The 22,197-nt window shown below is 32.5% G+C and overlaps 1 protein-coding gene across 6 annotated transcripts in view; it reads right to left on the bottom strand.

The window, feature by feature from the left end:
- The window catches only part of LOC145259743 (uncharacterized), a 66,219-nt gene that overhangs the window by 7,479 nt on the left and 36,543 nt on the right, over positions 1-22,197 (bottom strand). For all 6 annotated transcript variants that reach the window (XM_080117444.1, XM_080117447.1, XM_080117442.1 and 3 more), the window contains 6 exons: positions 18,787-18,941; positions 16,518-16,591; positions 13,300-13,391; positions 8,234-8,339; positions 7,256-7,360; positions 3,420-3,622 (listed from right to left, as the gene is read on the bottom strand). In XM_080117444.1, the coding sequence (XP_079973570.1) occupies positions 3,420-3,622; positions 7,256-7,360; positions 8,234-8,339; positions 13,300-13,391; positions 16,518-16,591; positions 18,787-18,941 (735 nt within the window). The remainder of the gene's footprint in view (positions 1-3,419; positions 3,623-7,255; positions 7,361-8,233; positions 8,340-13,299; positions 13,392-16,517; positions 16,592-18,786; positions 18,942-22,197) is intronic.

The raw sequence follows: 22,197 nt of genomic DNA, 5'->3' as shown, positions 1-22,197 counted from the left end.
TAATTTTACAGAGTTTCTATTTATTATTTTGCTTAATTTATTATCCGGCAGAAAGTTTTGGTCTATTATGCTATAGAATTCCTAAGGTATATTATTTTTGATATGCTCGCTGAATGGTGGATTGAACCAAACCTGTCTCTTGCATCTATTTCTCTTATTAATGATACCACCGTCATTTTTACCTGTTCTGCTGTTATTATTTCCCCCAGCGTTCCTATTCTTTTGATCATTTTCAACATTTCTCTTATTGATCTTTGTTTTTTTTTCTAGCTCTCATTGCCATGTTATACGAGATTACACAGCTAGGTTTGTAGTTACTATTATTGGTAATATTATATTCAGTTTTTCCGTTGTATCCCGATCTCCTAAGGGCATCATTTTAGTATTCCTTGTTTTTTTTTTGTCTTTATTAACGATATGAAAACGTATTCAAGTAGAATGACAATGAATTTTAAAACATTAAACAATAATAAATAGATTAGAATACCTTACTCGAAATGTTGTACAAGGATTTATATATATAATACAGCCTTTTTATTTATTCTCATAGTCAATTAAACTTTAAACCTAAAATGGTCTTAAATCTAAGTACTAAAATAACGATAATCTGTAAACATTACTTGCCACTAATACGAAACTAAAATTAACCGTAACGTTATTGCAAGGTTGTTACGGCCATACTATAAATATAGAAATAAAAATTAAAAGATTCTTTTTATAAAAAATAAAAAATTATTGGGAAATAAAGAAACAGCGAGATCTAATTTAGGAACTCAACGAATGGGATTGGGAGAGGTGCTAGTCTAGCGGCACTGATGAGTTGTAATACAACGAAACAGTACTGTATGTCAATGACTACAAATATATATATATATATATATATATATATATATATATATATATATATATATATATTGTTTAAAATCACTGCATTGCTATATGGGTCAAAGACATGGACAACATATAGAAGGCATTTCAAGTTATTGGAAAGGTTTCACCAAAGTTGTACTCCGAGAATACTTAATATTAACTGGAAGACTCTAACGCTTGACACTGTGGTAAGAACCACAGTGTCAGACGTTAGAGTCCTCCAATAGTAATAGTATTGAAATGAAAATCATTCAAAATCAGATGTGCTGGATTGAACAATCAATTGGTTAGGATGGAGGACAAAAGACGTCATAAACAATTGTTTTATGATGAGATAGATAGATAGATAGAAAGAGGTAAAAGACCACAACATAAACCAAGAAAAAGGTGTAAGGATTCTCTGAAAAACAACTTGAAAATACTTGAGATGGATGTACATAATCACTTAAAATTGTTTCCAAATGATTATAAAAATAAAACTACTTGATTAATATACATAATTGTTTTTTTTCCATAGTTAGTTCGTACGTTGTGTTTTTAAAAAAGGCCAAATACAAGTTTTGAAGCCCAAACTGCTTCAAAACGGCCAAATTCACGAGATTTGGCCTTTAAAATGTGGCCTTTTTTGTAGGAGTTTGGCTTTTAAAAATTGTATTTGGCCTTTTTTAAAAATGCAACGTATGGACTAACATGGAAGAAACAAACTGAATATTATATAGACAAGCAGAATATTATTGAACTATGTAGCACAATATTACTTTATGAATATTTATTAGTATTTATCAATTTTTTCTCATTTGAGTGAGTTCTATATTTAAAATGCACGGACACTATTTTCATAGAATAAACTCATTTGCTGCGTAGTATTGATTTTTCTGTTAAAAAATCTAATTTATTTGTGTTATCCAAAAAATATCAGTTTTATCAAAATATTTTCACAGGTCCTTTTAGTTTACATGATTTTTGTAATATGATCTTTTTGTTCCGTCACAGCCCATACATCATAACATATTTATGTGCTATGATGTTTATATTTTTGTCTTTTAATATAGGAAGAATTCTAGACAAGAACCAATTATTGTAATTTTTTTATTAATTTTTATGCCACAACAATGTCATCTGACCTATTCAATATCTCTTTTTTTATGGAAATTGTTCCAGACAAGGCATGAAGCCACTTGATGTAAGGAGTTTGGTTTTCATTTTCATTGAACTGGCCTCAAATAGACCGGTGTTTTATTGTAGCGACTTATGGTATTTTTGTTTACCTAAATTGAATAAAATAATATCCTGCTAGTTTTATTAAGCACTATCAACAACCTCATTGAAATTCAATGGTTTTTATTCTTGGATATTTTTAACCTAGAATATATATATATATATATATATATATATATATATATATATATATATATATACTAGCAAAAGTATCCATCGTTGACTGGGTTCAAAAACAGCCCACAGAAAATGGACTCTGATTTATGAAAGTATGATAGGTTATGAAAAAGAAGGGTTGTAAAGAGATAGCTTCGAGTTTGGGGGTATCAAAATCAAAGCAAAATATGATGAAAGTAAACATAAAATAGATAAACCCCATAATTTATTATACCATACCTGCTCACACTGAAACACTTATCACAATATTCTGTGGATCTATATTAAAAAACCTTGTTAAACTTTGTGACATATTTCCAATCTATGCAGTCAGGTGCGAACGAACACCTCATAATTTTATTATACCATATTTCTTCAAACTGAAACATAATTATCACAAATAAATATGAAAAGTCTTTATTAAAGTTTGTGCCTATTTCCATTCTATGGAGGCCAGGCGCGAACGCAGACCCCACAATTTTATTATACCATCCCTATTCAAGTTAAAACATACTTATCAAAGTATTCTTATGTACATCTATATCAAAAACCCTTGTAAACGTTTTTTTTTTTTTCATTTTTTATTTCCATACTTTGGGGGCCAGGCGCGAATGCAGACCCCACAAATTTTATGAACCACCATTCTGCCAGATCAAACATACCCATTCCTGTGTCTCGATACATCTTCTATCATTATATGCAATCAGTTTTTTAAAATAGTCAACCATATAGAAGCCTATTTGTGACCACACACACACACATTCAGCTTTATATTATAGATAGATATATATAGATAGATAGAGATAGAGAGAGAGATACTAGTTGGCTGCCCGGCATTGCCCGGCGTCGTTTACACATGATATTTGAATTTATGCAGATTGTGTATGAATTATTAAAGAATCAATCCTATATTGATTATTATATATTACGAGAAATAAGTTGCCCGGTGGACTACTTCACAAAAAAAAAAAAAAAAAAAAAAAAAAAAGCAACACACACAAAAAAATAAATAAATTAATAAATGAAGTAAAAAATAATAATCAAGTTATCTGAATTAATTTTTTCAATAAAAGTTTTAAAATAAAGCTGTAGTGTTATTTTCTTTAGGGCGACAATTGTATTGTTTCACCCTGCACTGTTGTAAATTGCATAAAATTGCATGAAAATATACTTACATCCATCCATTTACATTCCAATATCTCATTCGGACATGCAGTTATTTTTTCAGTCAATGGACGCAAGACGCAAATGAAATAAATATCCGAACATCCGTAACGGTAATTGTGCATGTGACGAAAGGCAAGCAACGAATGAAATTCACATTTGACGCCCGTTTCCTCCAATGTTTCTCGGATTGCCGCTTCATAAATATTTTCTCCTGAAACAGAAACAAAAAAACTCAATTTTTTTTTTTTTTTAATGTTTTTTTGACTTTGAAAAAGTTTGGTTTGGTGATGTTCAGAGAACGTTTTCAGGGCAGGTGCTAAAGTGAAAAAAAAAAAATGGTTAAAAATATAATGAACACCGTCTTTTTTTTTTTTTTTATACAAAGGAGTCATCACTTATCAAGGCCCGGAGGCCACTCGAGGATAAGGGTCAATGAGTACACATTAGTCAATGTGATTATAGCGTAGTAAACATAAGTAGTGGAAATTTTGTAAATTGGATTACTTAGGGGGACGGTTCATCAAGAATTTGTTTACATTGGACTTGAAGACAATCAAATTGTAGTCAACTGGAAAGCAGGCAAACAGAAGAAAGTTTCCACAGGAGTGCAGTTCTAAGAAAGAAGCTTTGTTTATGGAATCTACGTTTAAGTTTAGGCACAGATAAAGAGTGTGGGAAATTATTGATAGTAGTTTTGGCTAGACAAGTTTTTTTCTTTGAAAGTTTGTCGAGGGGAGACCATAGATTGAAGCTCAAATGAGTATTTGCCATGAAACCTGCCCAGATTGGTGGGACACAGGCTTATAATAAATTCCTCTGAAAAGGGTACTTTTAAAACAGGAGTAAAAGGGGCAGGTGTTTGGGCACCCCTAGCATCCCCCCCTCTTCATATTCCTGGTTTTGTTGTCTTGTAAGTTATTTAATACCAAATCCAGTAATTTTGGAAAAAAAAAATTATATATATCTTTAAATATTTTTTCATGGAGTTTGGAACCATTGTTCCGAAGAAGAAAATTGTTGTTTTTGTTTTAGACTTTGCAGAACATGATTGAGTTTTGTAAAGGGAGTGGAAAAAACAATGACATTAATGTGAGATCAGAAAGCCGATATGTTCAAACAGTCTGATCTGGGAGCACCAACAACTTTGCAAAAGGAAATGGTGAATTTTTAAACAATATTTCAAGTTTTCTGTTTTAGAAATTGGTCACCACATATCAAGATGAAAACTTCCCATCTGTAAAAAATGTTACAACAGGACTGCTTCCCTGTGGACTACAATACGTTCATCTATAAATCCAGTGCCAACGAATGCTCATTACAAACCATCCTCATATCTTATAAAAATTTTAGCCATTCTATTCATTTTCAATCCTCTCGTGATATTTTCCATCATTCACAATCTCATTAACCCTTATCATCAAGTAACTTTGGGTGTGACAAAGCAGCTAGCATTCGTAGCAGCAACAGCCTCATAACACACATGCAAATGAGCAAGCTAGTGCGCAAAGTGACATCACAGCAGAGGAAGAGAAGAAAAAAGAAAGAAAGAGAAAAAAGGGACACACGGCGGCAGAAGTTGACTGGAAAAAGCAGGTGCCGGCGTAAGAAGAATGTGTGACCCATGGTGGAGAGACTTTTAAGCCTGTGTTGATATGACAGGGTTTTTTTAAAGTACGCAGCAGACGACATAAACTAAAACAACAATGAATGCGTTATTTTGGAAGAAACATGAATAAATGCATTTTATTTCAACTGAAAAATCTGAGTCGAATTTCTTCCTTTTGTTTGTTTTCTTGCATGCATAACGTGTTGCGTATGAGTGTTAAGATGTAAAAACAAGAAGATTAACGACTGTGTTACATCGGCCTCGATAACTGGTGACCCATTAGTAAAAAACTTGATCCATATATATTTGGATTCATCGGACTACTGTTCTCATCTTGAATGTTATTTTCACAACGTTTTGATCAATGTAACCTTCGACCTTCTTCAGGTGTATTTTGTTGAACTCAGGAATCTGCTCCGGATTTAGAACGGAATTCTTTATTCAATCCTCTTTTACCACATACTTTATCCATTACGCCACGGATTCTTAGTATAATCCAGTTGCAAGTGACACTCTTCTGGAGGTTGTAGGTTCAATCTCCACTGCAGGCGATACTCAAAATACAACTGCGAATTACTTGGGACTTCTATTTGATCATGACTGACAGAACAAGAACAGGCTACTCCCTGGATTAAATAAAAGGTTCCGTTTAAAATTCCATGCAGATTCCAAGATTTGACAAGGTACACCTGAAGATGGTCGGAAGTTACATCAGACGAAACGTTGTGCGAATAACATTCAAGATGAGGACATTAGTCCGAATAATGTTATATATTCGGATCCTATACCAGTAAGTAGAGGTTATGTTAACTAGTATGAATTTTAGCAAGCGTTGCGCAGAGTACATGTCAGGATGACTTGGCGGCAAACAGAAATAGACCCAGTCGGAGTCATCAATTTGTTGTAACATTGCGTGTTCGACGATATAAATTAATGAAACTAGATACTGAGTTTATTTATGTACAAGCGTAGACTTTATTCAAAAGAAATGAATAATACACATCTTTTTTATATAGACAATACCTTTTGGTGGAAAATAAGACCAAGTGTGTGTGGCATACGTGTGCATTTGTCGATCATGTATGGACTGAGATTAACATTTTGTTTAATGTTGTTAATTCATGGATTGTAGAGTTCATCTGTTCATGATTTTGCAAAGTTTAGCTTACTTCTGTAAGGCCATAGTTTTTTTCATTACCAAGTCGGTTTGCATGTGTAAACTAAACTTGGAACAAATGGGGCACACCTGTCACTGTCACATGCCAAAGAGAAAAAAGAGAGAGATTGAAAAGAAAAAAGAAATCGGTATTGCCACCTATAGGTTGAAAAATGCATATGTTTGAAATAAGGGGAGGTAACAGTACGTCTCAAGCTAAAGGTGTCGTGCATTGTATCTCTGTATATGCTGATGCATCTCTACAAAGGTTAGCTCGGGTTTGTATTACTGTACACATAGATTCGAAAAAGTTGTCAAAAAACAAATATAGAACAAATAAATGTTATCAAAGGCAAGATAAGTTACTTTTCTACCTAACTGGATATATTTTTTGTGTTTTTATTCAGTGTAACATGTTTATTCAGCTCGAAAAGCATACAGTGTTTACCGATGTATTGGAAAATTCAAAATGGCGGCCGACTCTCTCTTTAACACGGTAAGTTCAGGAAAAGATGTTATAAATAATAAACTAGACAAAATACTGTTAGAAATTCGCTCATTATATGTTACCGTGACATAAGTTGACATATATTCGGTTGTTTTCTAACAGTATTTTGTCTAGTTTATTATTTATAATACCTTTTCCCAAACGTATCCTCTCCGAGAGAGAGTCGGCTGCCATTTTGAATTTTCCAATACATCGGTAAACACTGCATGTTTTTCGAGCTGAATAAACATGTTACACTGAATAAAAACACAAAAAATATATCCAGTTAGGTAGAAAAGTAACTTATCTTGCCTTTGATAACATTTATTTGTTCTATATTTGTTTTTTGACAACTTTTTCGAATCTATGTGTACAGTAATACAAACCCGTTAGCTCCTTAGACAAAACACGCAAGAAAGTCAGGTGTTGAATGACACATTATCCTGAGATGTGATCCTAATTCGAACCTTTTAATGGAATTTCCCACTTCTCTGTCCCGATTTTTACTCTAACCTTCTGTAGAAAAATACCGTTTTCTCTCTTTTTTTTACACCCTCCCCCTCCTTCTCTTCCTCTGATCTTTCTGCACACTTACCTTTGTTAACATGACCTCCGGGAAATTTCCAATTTTCTTGCGACCGATATTTGTCTTGAATCACGAGAAGCTGGTTTTTATCGTTGACCACAAATCCACCTGCACCTGATAAAGCGGAAAAGAATGGACATATACAATCAGCAATTGGAAAACAAACAAAAGAAACGAAATAATAGTCACTCATGCACATTTAATCTTTCGAGCAAAGAAGTGGAGGCTTAATAAACAAGAAAGGAAAGAATTTCTTTCACTTTTAATATCGACAAAAAAAATACATTTCATTATTATAATAAGTATAATTAATAATATTATTAGTATTATTAAAATTATTATTAGTAGTATCTATATAATAAACGTGAACATGTGTGTTCAGTGTGCTTCATGGTATCAAAAAGAGGGAGGAAGAGAGATAGTTTTATCTTTTTATCAATTAATTTTGCCTTTTTCTTATCGATTAGTTTTGTCTTTTTCATATCGATTAGTTTTGTCTTCTTTTATTATCGATTAGTTTTGTCTTTTTCTAATAATCAATTAGTTTTGTCTTTTTCTTATGGATTAGTTTTGTCTTTTTTTATTGATTAGTTTTGACTTTATTATTATCAATTAGTTTTGTCTTTTTCTTATAAATTAGTTTGTCTTTTTTTTATCGATTAGTTTTGTCTTTTTCTTCTTTTCTTTTAGAGAAAAATATCAACGATTAACAGACAACAACATTAAATCGCTGCAATGCCACAAACCACAAAATGTATCACTGTGAGGGTTCACAATAGTAAGAGAAACTAATATTCAACATTCATTAGGGATCAGTCAATTTTTTTATTAAAAACCAAGGGAATTGAGGGGGGGGGTGTTTGTAAAAGAAAACAAAATGGTGCCATTTTGTCCATGAATATGGCATAAACACAATAAGAATGAATGCTGGCAAAAACGGATCCGTTACACAAAATATGAATTGGAAAAAGAGAAAGCTATATTTACCGATGTACTGGTTAGCATATTCTGGCAGACTATTAATTTCCTTCTCTGCGAGCCATAGACAAAGCATCACGTAGCCGGGTTGGGCATGGTGGAAATCAAAGTCAAGCTGAAATGGAGACAGATTTCTCTGGTTAATATTATAGATTATGTTTAAGGAAAAAAATAAAAAATTAAAGAATGCAAAGGAGTTAGGATTAGAAATAAACCTCAAGAAAACAGAATGTATGTCTACAGCTAAATCAGAATTTCACCTAAACATGGCTATTCACAGTGAACCCATCACACAGGTCACCCAATTCATTTATTTATGACATAAACTGATTTCCTCCTGTGATCGAAAGATAACATTGAAACACAGAATCGGCTGGGTTGGATGGCTTTCCAAAAACAGCACCATTCTAAAATCAAAAAGGGTGCCAATAATTGTCAAAATAAAAGTTTATTTAATTTATGTCCTCGATTGTATCATATGGACTAAACAAGTAGCCAATCGCATTTGAGGCGTTTCCAAATCACGTAAAGCGTGTCATTACTGGACATCGCCTGAGCCAAAAAACATGGGAATATCCACCCTCCATCAAACTACTTCTCTATCCCTCTGTTTGATAAAATAAGTAAAACCTTAAACTTTTTGGCCATGTCAAACGATCAATCATTGGCCTGTCAAAGTTATGCTTTGAGGGAAAGAGGCAGAGGAAAACCAAGGAGAAGATGAAGAGAAAATGTTTTTGATTGGGCATCTCTCAACAGTTGGGCGTCCATAAACCAACTTCCCCTGGATCAGAAGGAATGCCGAAAAATGAGTCACATGGGCTTGCAATCTGCACCAGAAGATCCAACTGATGATGATGATGATGATGGTCAATAGCAATGAAATGAGCAAGGAATCAAATGATTGTATTTTTGCAAAGAAATGAAGGTTTGAGAATATACTCCGACTCCCTATGACCTATCGGATCAGGATCTGTTTAATAATTATTTATAATAAGAATATAAGAATATTTAAGGATGGGCACTGACTGCGAAATAAAAACTAAAATCAGTCAACTAGTGTTAATGACTTCCGCTCATTTGAAAACTCTAGACAGTCTACGCCCAAATTTGGTGTTAATATAAGCTGTTAATTCCCTTTATTCGTGTGACAATTGTTTGGTGGCTCAGAGGTAAAAGCTTAGCAAATGAAGTCAAAGGTGGTTTTGTGGATGGCTTTGTATCTCCGGATTGGCAGGAATTGTCACCTTCTACACTGACGATTGTAAAAGCATGAAACACTAGTGATGGTAGGCATAAAGAATAATTATTATTTATAATTATAAAATGCAATTTTACTGTTTCGGATAGTAATTGCATATAAGTAAATTACACAAAGTTCTCATTAAGATAGCTCAATAGTGCAATACTAGAGCTATAATTATTTCTTAAAATTACCACTTTACAAAGAATAGAAACTCATATTGTTGCCTATTTTCAAAATGTTAGGCTTTTATTGGTAACAGCTTGCGTGCACTTTTTTTGGACCTCAATATTGGCATATGAGTATATAATAGTCAATTAATTCTAATTCTGCACAACTGGGCAAGCTCATCAGTGCATAGAAAATCCAATTTTCCAAAGTTTCTACATCCCATGAAAAAAACTCTTCTATAAATATTGTAGGTATTCATTCCTTTTTTTTTTATCCACAACATATATGTAATGCGTCAAGCAAACATTATCAATATTTTATAGCAAAGTGTATTTGCCTGCTATATCCCCTTAATGTATATACAGGTAGCTTGGGCTGAAACAATTGTATGCAAGTTGTTACCAATAAAGCCTAATATTTTGAAAATTAGTAACATTATGAGTGTAAAGTGGTATCTTTAAGAAATATATATGAGGCAATGGTAATTTGGTTGAAGCATTTCTGGTAAATAAATTCTTGTTCCCTGCATTGCTATAGCCTTCTTATGCTCTTCCACACACACACATTATATATATATATATATATATATATATATATATATATATATATAAAATAAAAATTACAATTAAATTTACCAAAATGATCCAAGATGGTAAAATTAAAATTTTAACTTTCTTGAAGTTTTACATTTGGATTTTACCGTCACTGGATTTTTTATCTTCCACCAGACTATCCATTCATGTGTAATCACCTTTTTCTTCACCATATTCCCTCTGCTTCACTTTTTTTGTTTTCAAGTAAGATCTTTGACTTACTTGTTGTTTCATCAAATACTTTTGCATGCAAAATCCGATCCTGCATTTTGCTAATTCCTACCCTCTGATGAGAAGGAAAGTATTTCTTCGAAACTCCGCGGATTAAGGACTATCCACTTATCTAGGGTTTCTTTTTCAGATTAAATATATTTTTAACTCATTTCAAAGTGTTTTTTTAACATGTTTTATTAACTGTTTGCTCGTATATATATATATATATATATATATATATATATATATGCTAGCAGGCCACCCAGCATTGCCCAGTTATAAAATACGCATAAATATTATATTTTAATTCATACAGAAACTGAGACATGTGCATGCAAGTATTATGTTACTCAAGCTGAGATAAAATCCAAAATCTAAAAATAGTGAGTCAAGTATGATAACCATTAGACCAACTTGACTCATACTTTAAAAAGTGTTTTCAGATCTATTCATTCTTAACACAAAGAATCTGTCACGTAAATGATTCACGCATGCACATTCATGAATTCATGAAATAGTTGACAAACAGATAAAAATTCAGCCCCCCCCCACGTATCAATTTTTTAATTCTGATCTCTTAGTTGCCCTTTTTTTCAGGATGAAAGCCAATTAAAAAGTTTTCAACGTGTCTGAATACCCTATATACCAAATCTCAGGTCTGTATATGAAAAATTCTATATAGATTGAGAATTATCCACACACACACAAACACATTCTCACTTATATATATATATACTAGCATGCTGCCCGGCGTTTCCTGGTGGTAAAGTACGCATATATATATATTAATTAATACAAAACATTAGAAATGTTTAAAGCACCATTGAACCATGATATTTGACTTTTGCATTTTAAACTTCCAAGCCATAGCATATAAAAAAAATTTCTAAAATCAACAGTAAGTTCTCTACAGTGCAATTTAAACTATAATGTATTGTTTCCAGCAGGGAAGCATGTGAAACTTCCTCCTAGTGCACTGCGATGGGTCTCCAACTAGAGTAAGGAATCAATCAATTTGATTGAAAACTGATTTCATTGATTTCGATGACAATAAAAATATGGGAGTGTGAAACATTCATTGATCTTCATTCAATCCCGAGCAATGTCAGGTCTCCCCCTTTCTTTCTTTCTCTTTCTCGTTTTACAACATAGGAAGATTTGTAATAAAGTTGAAACTTGGAATCCATTGACAGTCGTCGCAAAATGTTTGGAAGTGTGACAAAAAAAACAAAAAAACATGCATTGTTCTCTAATTTCATACAGCATTCAATTCTGGCATCAAAGGTTCCAGTATAGATAATTAATTCTCAGGAGAGAATTAATGACGTAGAAAATATTGCCAGTAATGATGCTGAAAACTCGACACAAGACCCATCAAGCAGACATAGCAGACAATATATGAACCCCTGATCTAAAGGGGATGTGCCTATCATGTTGAGTGTCTGAAGAGCTGATGTCCTTACAGCAAGGACAAACCAAGTAATTCTTCCTGGTAAACTATTAGGTTATATCTTAATTGTTTTTAAACTGGAGTTGTGGTGGTTGTTGAAGGGAGTATTCTTTATTGCAGCAGTGACAGAATCGAGCAACAACTTTGAACTAACAGCATTCAATTTCAGCAATAACGATCACTGTCTAGATACTTAATTATCAAGAGACGTCTAATGACACCTGGAACTAGACCAACGAGTCAAACGAGCTGAAACAAAGGAAGCAGGAAATAGATCATACAATTTTGAAGAATGCATGCCATAATAGCATTTATAAAAAAAAGACTGAGACTAGCAACATCATGTCTGTGAAAGAGAGGTTGCAGTGAAGAAAGAGTGGAGCTGATCAAATTACAAAATTGATTGTCATGCCACTGCATCACACCATTACCCATGCAGAGACTGTTGACTATGGAAATTGCTCCTGACAAAGTATGAATCCACTTGCTGTAAGGAACTAACAAAAACGAAAGATGATTATCGCAAAGACAGGAACTGTCTATGACGTTAGTCTTGAAAATACCAGGAATACAATCAGCAAAAACAGACTTCTACAAGCCGCAGTTTGTGGAAAGATGTTCCTGAAATAAGAAACTGCATTACAATAAAGTATCAAAACAACAAATTAATGAAGACCACTAGACCAACAAGTCAAACGAGCTGAAACAAAGGAAGCAGGGAAAAATAGATCAGACAATTCTGAAGAATACATGCCATTATAGTATTTATATAAAAAAAGACTGAGACTAACAATATCATGTTTGTGAGAGAGAAGATGTAGCGAAAAAGAAAGTGTGGAGCCAATCAAAATTGGTTGCCGTGCCAGTGTGTAACAGCCTTTCAAGAGACGTCCCAGCAGCACAGAAAAACCAGTCCATAGATAATTGGCGATTCATTAGAATGAAAAATGGCCATTAAAAATGACCATTAAAAACTGCCATTAAAAATCTCAGTAAAATTTTTTGCACTCGTCACAGCACAATTGATGTGAGTTTTTTTTAAAATTCGCCTTTCAGGGAAAATTGTATCAATGCAAAAAGCTAACAATCATGGCCTTTCCAGTGGACACACACATGCATGTCCATTTGTCGACACCAAAAAAAAGAAAAAAGAAAGAAAAAAAAGAAGAAAAGAAAAAAAAGAAGAAAAGAAAAAAAAGTAAAAAGAAAAAAAAGAAAAGTAAAAAAGAAAAAAAATGAAAACGTTGCACAAATGATTGCTTACTTTTGTACAAATCGGGATGAGTGAAGAAAAAAAAGAAAAAAAGAAAAGAAAAGAAAAAAGAAAAAAGGAAAAAAGAAAAGAAAAGAAAAGGAAAAAGAAAAAAAGAAGAAAAAAGAAACCGTTGCAGAAATGATTGCTTACTTTTGTACAAATCGGGATGAGTGAAGAATGGCTGTGCGAAACTTTCACCCAAATGGCGCGGTAACCGGCTATTTTCCATCCTACCAATGATTCTATGAAAGAAAAAAAAGTACAATTCATGAATTGATAGCCACAGAATTTATATGAACAACATAACAACATAACATACCCCCACGTCTGCAAAAAAAAAAAAAAAAAATGTATGATATTAAATTTTTTTGAAAAAGGTATTTTAGATTATATATAAAAAAAACATTAAAAAATACTTGTTCAATTTATAGAAAGGGGTTCAGCTTTCTATGCTAGTATAAGTTGAAATGGTCACTGTACTTGAGTGTAGGGAGTTTGTTATGAAGATAGGTTAGATATTGGCAAGGCAACGCCGAAGATGTGCTGGTCGATGATTGTTATAATATTTGTAAAAATAAAATGTCAGAAAGAATGCTATCACAGCGAAATAAATATTCACAGATAAAATCATTCATGTTAAAATTTTTTAATAGAAAAGAATTTTAGAACATAAACAGTAATTTTTTTTTTTTTTTTTACATGGAAGTTACCATTTATCAAGGCCCAGAAGCCACTCGGGGATAAGGGTTATTGCGTGTACAGTAATCAATGGGATAGTATCGTAGTACTCGTTACTATTGGAGATGTGATAAAGTGTCTTACTTAAGAGGGCGGTTCATCAGGAATTTGTTTATGTTGGACTTGAAGACATCCAAGTTGTAGTCAGGTGAGAAACAGGCAAACAGAAGAGAGTTCCACAGGCGTCCACTTCTAAGAAAGAAGCTTTGTTCATGGAATCTACGTTTTGATTTAGGCACAGATAAAGAGTGGGGAAAATTAATGACAGTGGTTTCAGCTAGACGAGTGTTTACCTATTTAAAAATAGGTTTGATCTCTAGAGTCTGATGTGGATTTAGGGTAACGCTTGAAAAACCCGTATCATGTTTTTTAGTCAAGAGTCGGGAGTGAGAGAGAGCAGACCGAGCTGGTAGTCAGGGGGAGACAAACAGACCATGAACGGGGATGGCTTCCGATTGAGGGGATCAGAAATATTGAGCTTTCCAATGGAGGAAACATTTGTAAATAAAGCTGCTGTAAGTAGCATCAGGACTTTGAGTTGTACGAGTCTTCGTTGCAGCTTTTACGAGGATCTGTCAAACAAGATCAAAGACAGTTCAGGTATGTTTCCCTGATTGGCCCGATTTTCAAGCCCCGGAACAACTGTTATTCATCCCTTTCTGTTGTAAATGTTATATGTCCATTGTTGAACTGTATAACATTCTCGTAAGTGTTAGGCATGCATCAATCTAACGAACAATAGCAAAAACTAGATTAGATGAACACACGTATATACACACGTCAAATAGATGACTGTAACACATATTTACACACGTCAAATAGATGACTGTGACACGTATTTACACACATCATATAGATGACTGTAACACATATTTACACACATCATATAGATGACTGTAACACATATTTACACATGTCAAATAGATGACTGTAACACATATTTACACATGTCAAATAATTGACTGTAACACATATTTACACATGTCAAATAGATGACTGTAACACATATTTACACATGTCAAATAATTGACTGTAACACGTACATAGACACGTTATACAGATGATTGTAACACGTATATACAAATGTATATAAACTCTGTATACACACATTCATTAGAAGAACATTTTATATCAATACACGATACACAAATTTAGAGACCTGTATGTATATATATATATATATATATATATATATATATATATATATATATATATATATACAAGACACACATTTACATAATATATACTCCGTCAGTATACAGTAGAAGTAAATGACTTACAAGCTGGGTGTGGCAAGTTTGAATTCACTCAATTTCATAAGTCCACTTTTACAACCTTAAGTATTCAATTCAAACAAAACAAAATTTAAACAATCGGAGTTGACGGTGGTGAGGTTGATAACATCGCATGCTGATGACCTAGGTGTGCCAAGTTCGAACCTTGTTGGTTTCAAAGTATGATTATGAATGTTGGCAACCTTCACGTGGTCTCTCCTGTGAATACCTGATTCTAGAAAGAATCGGGGAAACCAATTTCAACAACAGATTCAAAGCAGTCAAAAATATGCATGGAATGTTGATTCATGGGAATTTACTTTTTTGAGAAGAAGAAGAAGAAGAAGAAGAAGACGAGTTTTTACTCCTCTTCTTCTACTTCTCAAAAAAGTAAAAAGAAAAAGAAGACAAAGAAGAAGAAGACGATGAAGAAAAAGAAGGAGACAAAGAAGATGAAGAATGAAACAGGGGAAAAGTGGTGATAGTGTAACAGAGCATACAAAATGACATCGCAGAAAAGAAAAAGAAAAGAAAAACAAAAGAAAAACAAAAAAGAAAAGAAACTATAAAAAGGAGACGATCATGTGAGAGTCATGGGTGACGTCACGGCCATAACGAGAAGTTACACATGGAAGAGAATGAGGAAATAAATGTCATATTTACAAAAGAAAAAGGAGTTGGGTTATTACTTGTGCTATGTTCCTTGTGACATACTCTGCGACAAGCATGTGGGATTTACATGTATTAATGCCTGTGTAACATTACAGTGATGATGATGAAGTGTACAATAATATAGTCTGATGACTCGGCTGTGCCAAATTCGAACCCAGTCAATTCCGTAGCACCATTTTGACTTATAGATGTTGGCAACCTTCATGTGGTCCGTCCTGTAATAATCCAATTCTGGAAAGAATTGGGGAAACCAATGCCAACAGCAGACTCTAAATGGTAACAAACATGCACTTGATTCTGAGTCATATGATTTTTATTTTATTAAAAGGGGGAGGAGGAGGAAAAAGAAGAAAAAGAGAACGAAGAAGATGGTGGTGGTGGTGAAATATATAATACTATGAACTGATGACCTCGGTATGCCAAGTCCGAATGCAATCGGTTCCATAGAATGGCTTTCACTTATGGATGTTGCATTTCGGCGCACCTATCCAGCCTCGATAAAGTTCAAAACCGACTTCGAAATCTAGTAGGTGATGCCCTTTTCTCTTCTCTGCAACCTTTTTTCTACAGAAAAGTAATAAGAAATCGTAATAATTATAGGAAAAATAATAGGAAATCCTGATAATCATAGGAAAATCAAAAAATAGTTCTAATAAATAGAAAAATATATTTACAAAATCTTACTTGATAAGTTTTTTTCAAATTCTTTTTCATTCAAGGGATTAATTTGATTAGAGTTTATCGTCAGTCCATTAAATCTAAAATTTAAAAAAAGATAAAAACAAAATCAAACACATAAATATACGCATAAATATAAATATACACATACATATAAATATACACATAAATATATACATAAATATAAATATATACATAAATATAAATATATACATACATATAAATATATACATACATATAAATATATACATACATATAAATATACACATAAATATATACATAAATATAAATATATACATACATATAAATATACACATAAATATAAATATATACATACATATAAATATATAAATACATATAAATATATACATACATATAAATATATACATACATATAAATATATACATACATATAAATATACACATAAATATAAATATATACATACATATAAATATATATATACACATAAATATAAATATACACATAAATATAAATATATACATACATATAAATATATACATACATATAAATATATACATACATATAAATATACACATACATATAAATATATACATACATATAAATATATACATAAATATAAATATACACATAAATATAAATATACACATAAATATAAATATACACATAAATATAAATATATACATAAATATAAATATACACATAAATATAAATATATACATACATATAAATATATACATACATATAAATATATACATACATATAAATATACACATAAATATATACATAAATATAAATATATACATACATATAAATATATACATACATATAAATATACACATAAATATAAATATACACATAAATATATACATAAATATAAATATATACATACATATAAATATATACATACATATAAATATATACATACATATAAATATATACATACATATAAATATATACATAAATATAAATATATACATAAATATAAATATATACATACATATAAATATATACATACATATAAATATAAATATACACATAAATATATACATACACATAAATATATACATACACATAAATATATACATACATATAAATATACACATAAATATATACATACATATAAATATATACATAAATATAAATATATACATACATATAAATATATACATACATATAAATATATGCATAAATATAAATATATACATACACATAAATATATACATACATATAAATATATACATACATATAAATATATACATACATATAAATATATACATACATATAAATATATACATAAATATAAATATATACATAAATATAACTATATACATACACATAAATATATACATACATATAAATATATACATACATATAAATATATACATACATATAAATATATACATAAATATAAATATATACATACATATAAATATATACATACATATAAATATATACATAAATATAAATATATACATAAATATAAATAATATATAACAACAATATACACAGACATGTATGAAAAGAATAGAAACCCATAGAAACAGTTTATTTCAATAAACATACAATTTATAAAATAAAATAAAAAATAAAAGGTCACAAATTTAATAACTAATACTTGGTTAACATTCCCTTTGCCATTTTTAATGCTAGAATCCTGCTGGGCAGGGCATTGATCAGTTGACGAATATCATTTTGAGGAATTTCTTGCCATGTCTGACACAATAATACTAAAAGACAGACTTAAAAGATGGCTTCCTTTTTTTTTTGCGAAAGTTTCGGTTTAATATGCCCCAAAGGTCCTCCATACCCATACCCTTCACTGTCAGGAAATAATATAAATCGTGGCTCATCAGAGAAAATGACATTGGTCCAAAAGGTTATAGGTCCTCACTCCTCCACCATCTCATGAACCCAATCTTTTCTGCACTTGATATTGGCAGGATGAAGAAGTTGTGCAACCGACACCAGCTTGTGTTGCCATGCATGGGTGAATTGTGACTTTGTAAAGATATAGAATACTCTCTTGTGTGAGTAATTTTCTAGCATGGTAAAGGGAGCCCACTTTCTTTGCAGCAACCTTGGCAATGTCCTCAAGAACTGCAAAATCCTAACATTGTCATTTCCCCTGCCGGCGATATACATTTGACTGGGGGTCGCTTGTGGATTTAATATCCCCTTGACACTTACCCCTTCAGAGGAATCCAGTTCAACCCACCTAGGTTGAATGCTGCTGACATACAAGGAGTCATCGAGTACAGATAAATCGATTTTGATCAAGCATCAAGATACTCACCTGTCATGCACCGGGTGAAAATATTCCATTTTGTCTTGATGTGAGATTGTCTGCGCTGAAACAGTGTGAATTCTTCGTCTGTGATTCGTTCGTGTGTGATAAAAATCTGATTTTTTGGTCAGTACACTTACTGGCATCAAATGAGACCGATAATACTGAAAACAACGTGAGATAATTTGGGTCAACATTAAGTTTTAAAATACATTAAATGTGCATATATTTTCTCAAACGTAAAATCACACCTGTACGAGGTCCTGGATATGACCTTAAACTATATCTGATGGTGAGGCCCCATCTTGCGGGCTTTGGGAAGTGTGGAGCCACCCCTTAATTGCCATTACTCCCAGGTCCACTCTGACCCGGAGTAGTAGTACCTGTTAGGGTCCCAACTATGGGTTAAATAGAAACCAATTTGAAAAAAAAAAAAAAGAAATTCTATTACAAAATTTTTTCTTCCAAATAACTAGATTCGGCATTAAATAACCTGAAAAGGGTTGATATGCCATAAAACAAAAACAACCAATCAACACCTGTACAAGGAGGATGGGGTGATGTATAGATTTTAGTTTTACTTGGAAGTTTAAATCAATAAATATTTATTATTGTATTATTAATTACTACCCGCAGTGGAAGACTTTTTTTTTAAAAAAAACAAAATCAAATAAAAAAAAAAAATAATTAAAAGAATTTTTTTGTTATCGGAATATATGTAAAAATAATTATGGCAATCAGGACAAAATACCGATTTTATAGTTAAATATTTAGAGATTTATAAAGAATCAGAATCGGTAATTCAGTACAGAATCAAGAAAAATTTTGACATCGTCCCATCACTAATATATATATATATATATATATATATATATATATATATATATACTTTCTTTTTGTTTTTACATAAGCAATAATATGTTGCTACACAATCATGAGCATGTTTCTGTCAGCTAGTTACCAGTAACTAGAGACCTTTTCAGGCGATACAGCTTATACGACAGCAAAGTTTGCAAACTTTGCTTTCGTGTATCGCCTGAAAAGGTTTCGAGTTACTAGAAACTGGCTGACCGAAACATGCCCATGACTGTGTAGCAAGATATTACTGTTTATGTAAAAACAAATAGAAAGTATACCTTGCTCTACTTCAGTATTGAGCACTCTTGTATTAACCTCATTAAACTTCACTGGTCACTTTACCTCTGGAAAATAATAACCTTGGATCATATATATATAATATATATATATATATATATCTCTGCTATACAACAAAAGAAAAAGGGATAAATAAAGATCTGACCAGAGATAGGTTAGTTTGGAATTCAATTTCTTAAAGTTTTCAAACATATCATTATGTACATGATGATGATGATGATGATCATCATCATCATCATCATGGTGTAGAAACTGTTACTTTTACTTAACACCATATTTTAGTAAAAAAAAAAAAAAAATAACCAAAAAAACCAATGTTTTTAATTATTTGCCTATCTACCCAAAAATATGCCATAATAACATTGACACACTAGTTCCCATTATTTGACTAAAGTTAAGCAATGTTCAATCTAGTCAATACTAAATGAGTGTTGTTGTTGGTTGGTTGTTTTACGGCATATCGACCCTTTTCAGATAATTTAATGCCAAATCCAGTTATTTCGAAAAAAATTTTTTTAATAGAATATATATATATATATTTTTTTCAAGTCGGTTTCTATTTAACCCATAGGTGGGACTCTAACAGGTACTACCACTCCGGGTAGCAATGGCAATTAAAGGGTGGCTCTACACTCCCCAAGGCCCACAAGCTGGGGCCTCACCATCGGATATAGTTTAAGGTCATATCCAGGACCTTAAATGAGTGCCCATTTGCTATAATACCAAGTGTTGTATGTACTCGGAAGCCCTGCAAGGGGTGGGCGGTGCCAGGTTATTCTTGCTTAAGACATCTGAAATAATATGGTTGATTGGTTGTTTTTGTTTTACGGCATATCAACCCTTTTCAGGTTATTTAACAGGTACTACCACTCCAGGTCAGAGTGGACCTGGGAGCAATGGCAACTAAAGGGTGGCTCCACACTCCCCAAAGCCTGCAAGCTGGGGCCTCACCATCGGATAGAGTTTAAGGTCATATCTAGGACCCTAAATGTGTGACCATTTGCTATAATACCAAGTGTTGTATGTACTCAGAAGCCCTGCAAAGGATGGGCGGTGCTAGGCTATTCTTGCTTAAGACCTATGACATAATATAATAAATGGTAACATTCAATGCTGCTAAGACTAAGCTAATTTCCATTAATAATTACAGGAAACCTTCTCAACCACCGATTTCCATTGCTAATGATACACTGCCTGGAAGTACTTGCCTCGTGCTTACAAGCTTAACATTCCCATACAACATGAATTGGAACAAACACATTGAGGCAATTCCCATGGTTTCTGCGAGGAAAGTCAGCTCTATCTACTGTGCTAGACGGTTACTCACACCTGAGTATATTCTGTATCTCTACGAAGCCACTATTCGCTTATGCATGGAGTATTGTTGCCACATCTGGGATGGTGCATTTACCACGAGTCTCTCCTCCTTGGCACTGTCAGTCAAACTCCAACCTCTGCCTCATTGCTGAAATGTACTTTAATGGAAAGTGCTTGGACAAACTCAAAGCACTAGTACCCCCTCAACATAAATACCCCTAACAAGCAGCAAAATCCCACCCCCTACGCTGTAGAGATCCCTAGATGCTGGAAAGCCTTCTACTCAAATAGCTTTTTACCTCAAACTGCTAGACTTTGGAATTTCCTCTAGGGCTCCTGCTTTTCCTGACTGTACTGACATGCAGAAGTGTAATGTGAACAGACATCTTGCTGCCCAACTCCATTTTTTATCGAAACATTTTTTTGCCATAAAAATATGATCTGAACATCTTGACATTTTGCCTTCACCAAAACTTTTTTTTTTGCTCAACCAACACCCTTACACACACCTCCACACTCTTTTCCGCCTGCGCGTCACAGGTCCGAGACTGCCTGTCTACTACAACTTTTTTTTTTTTTGCTCAACACACAACTGCAAACACCTGGGCAACGCCGGGCACCCAGGCTACTATTTAATATTTTTAATTATTCTATTCTTATATTTCATGTCAAGTATTTTATTGAAAGTATTTTAATGGTTGACAGCATAATAGTAAGTAAATAATAAGCAATCAACTATTCCCCCACAATCATGAGGTTGTTTGCTCAGCAACCAAGAAGGCTAACATGCTTGCCAGTCGTTTGGCCTCCAACTCCACACTGAACCCTGCTAACCATCCCCTGCCTGACTTTCCTTTGCGGACAGACGCCACACTAGACGATCTGAAAATCACCCCTTCTCAGGTGCATGCTATCATAAAAAATCTTGACACTTCAAAAGCATGTGGA

Source organism: Euprymna scolopes, chromosome 35, assembly GCF_053919585.1.
Source record: "Euprymna scolopes isolate OS-2025 chromosome 35, ASM5391958v1, whole genome shotgun sequence".
Taxonomy (NCBI): Eukaryota; Metazoa; Mollusca; class Cephalopoda; order Sepiida; family Sepiolidae; genus Euprymna; species Euprymna scolopes.
Note: the sequence above shows the minus strand (reverse complement) of the source record. Positions and strands in the feature narration are given on the sequence as shown.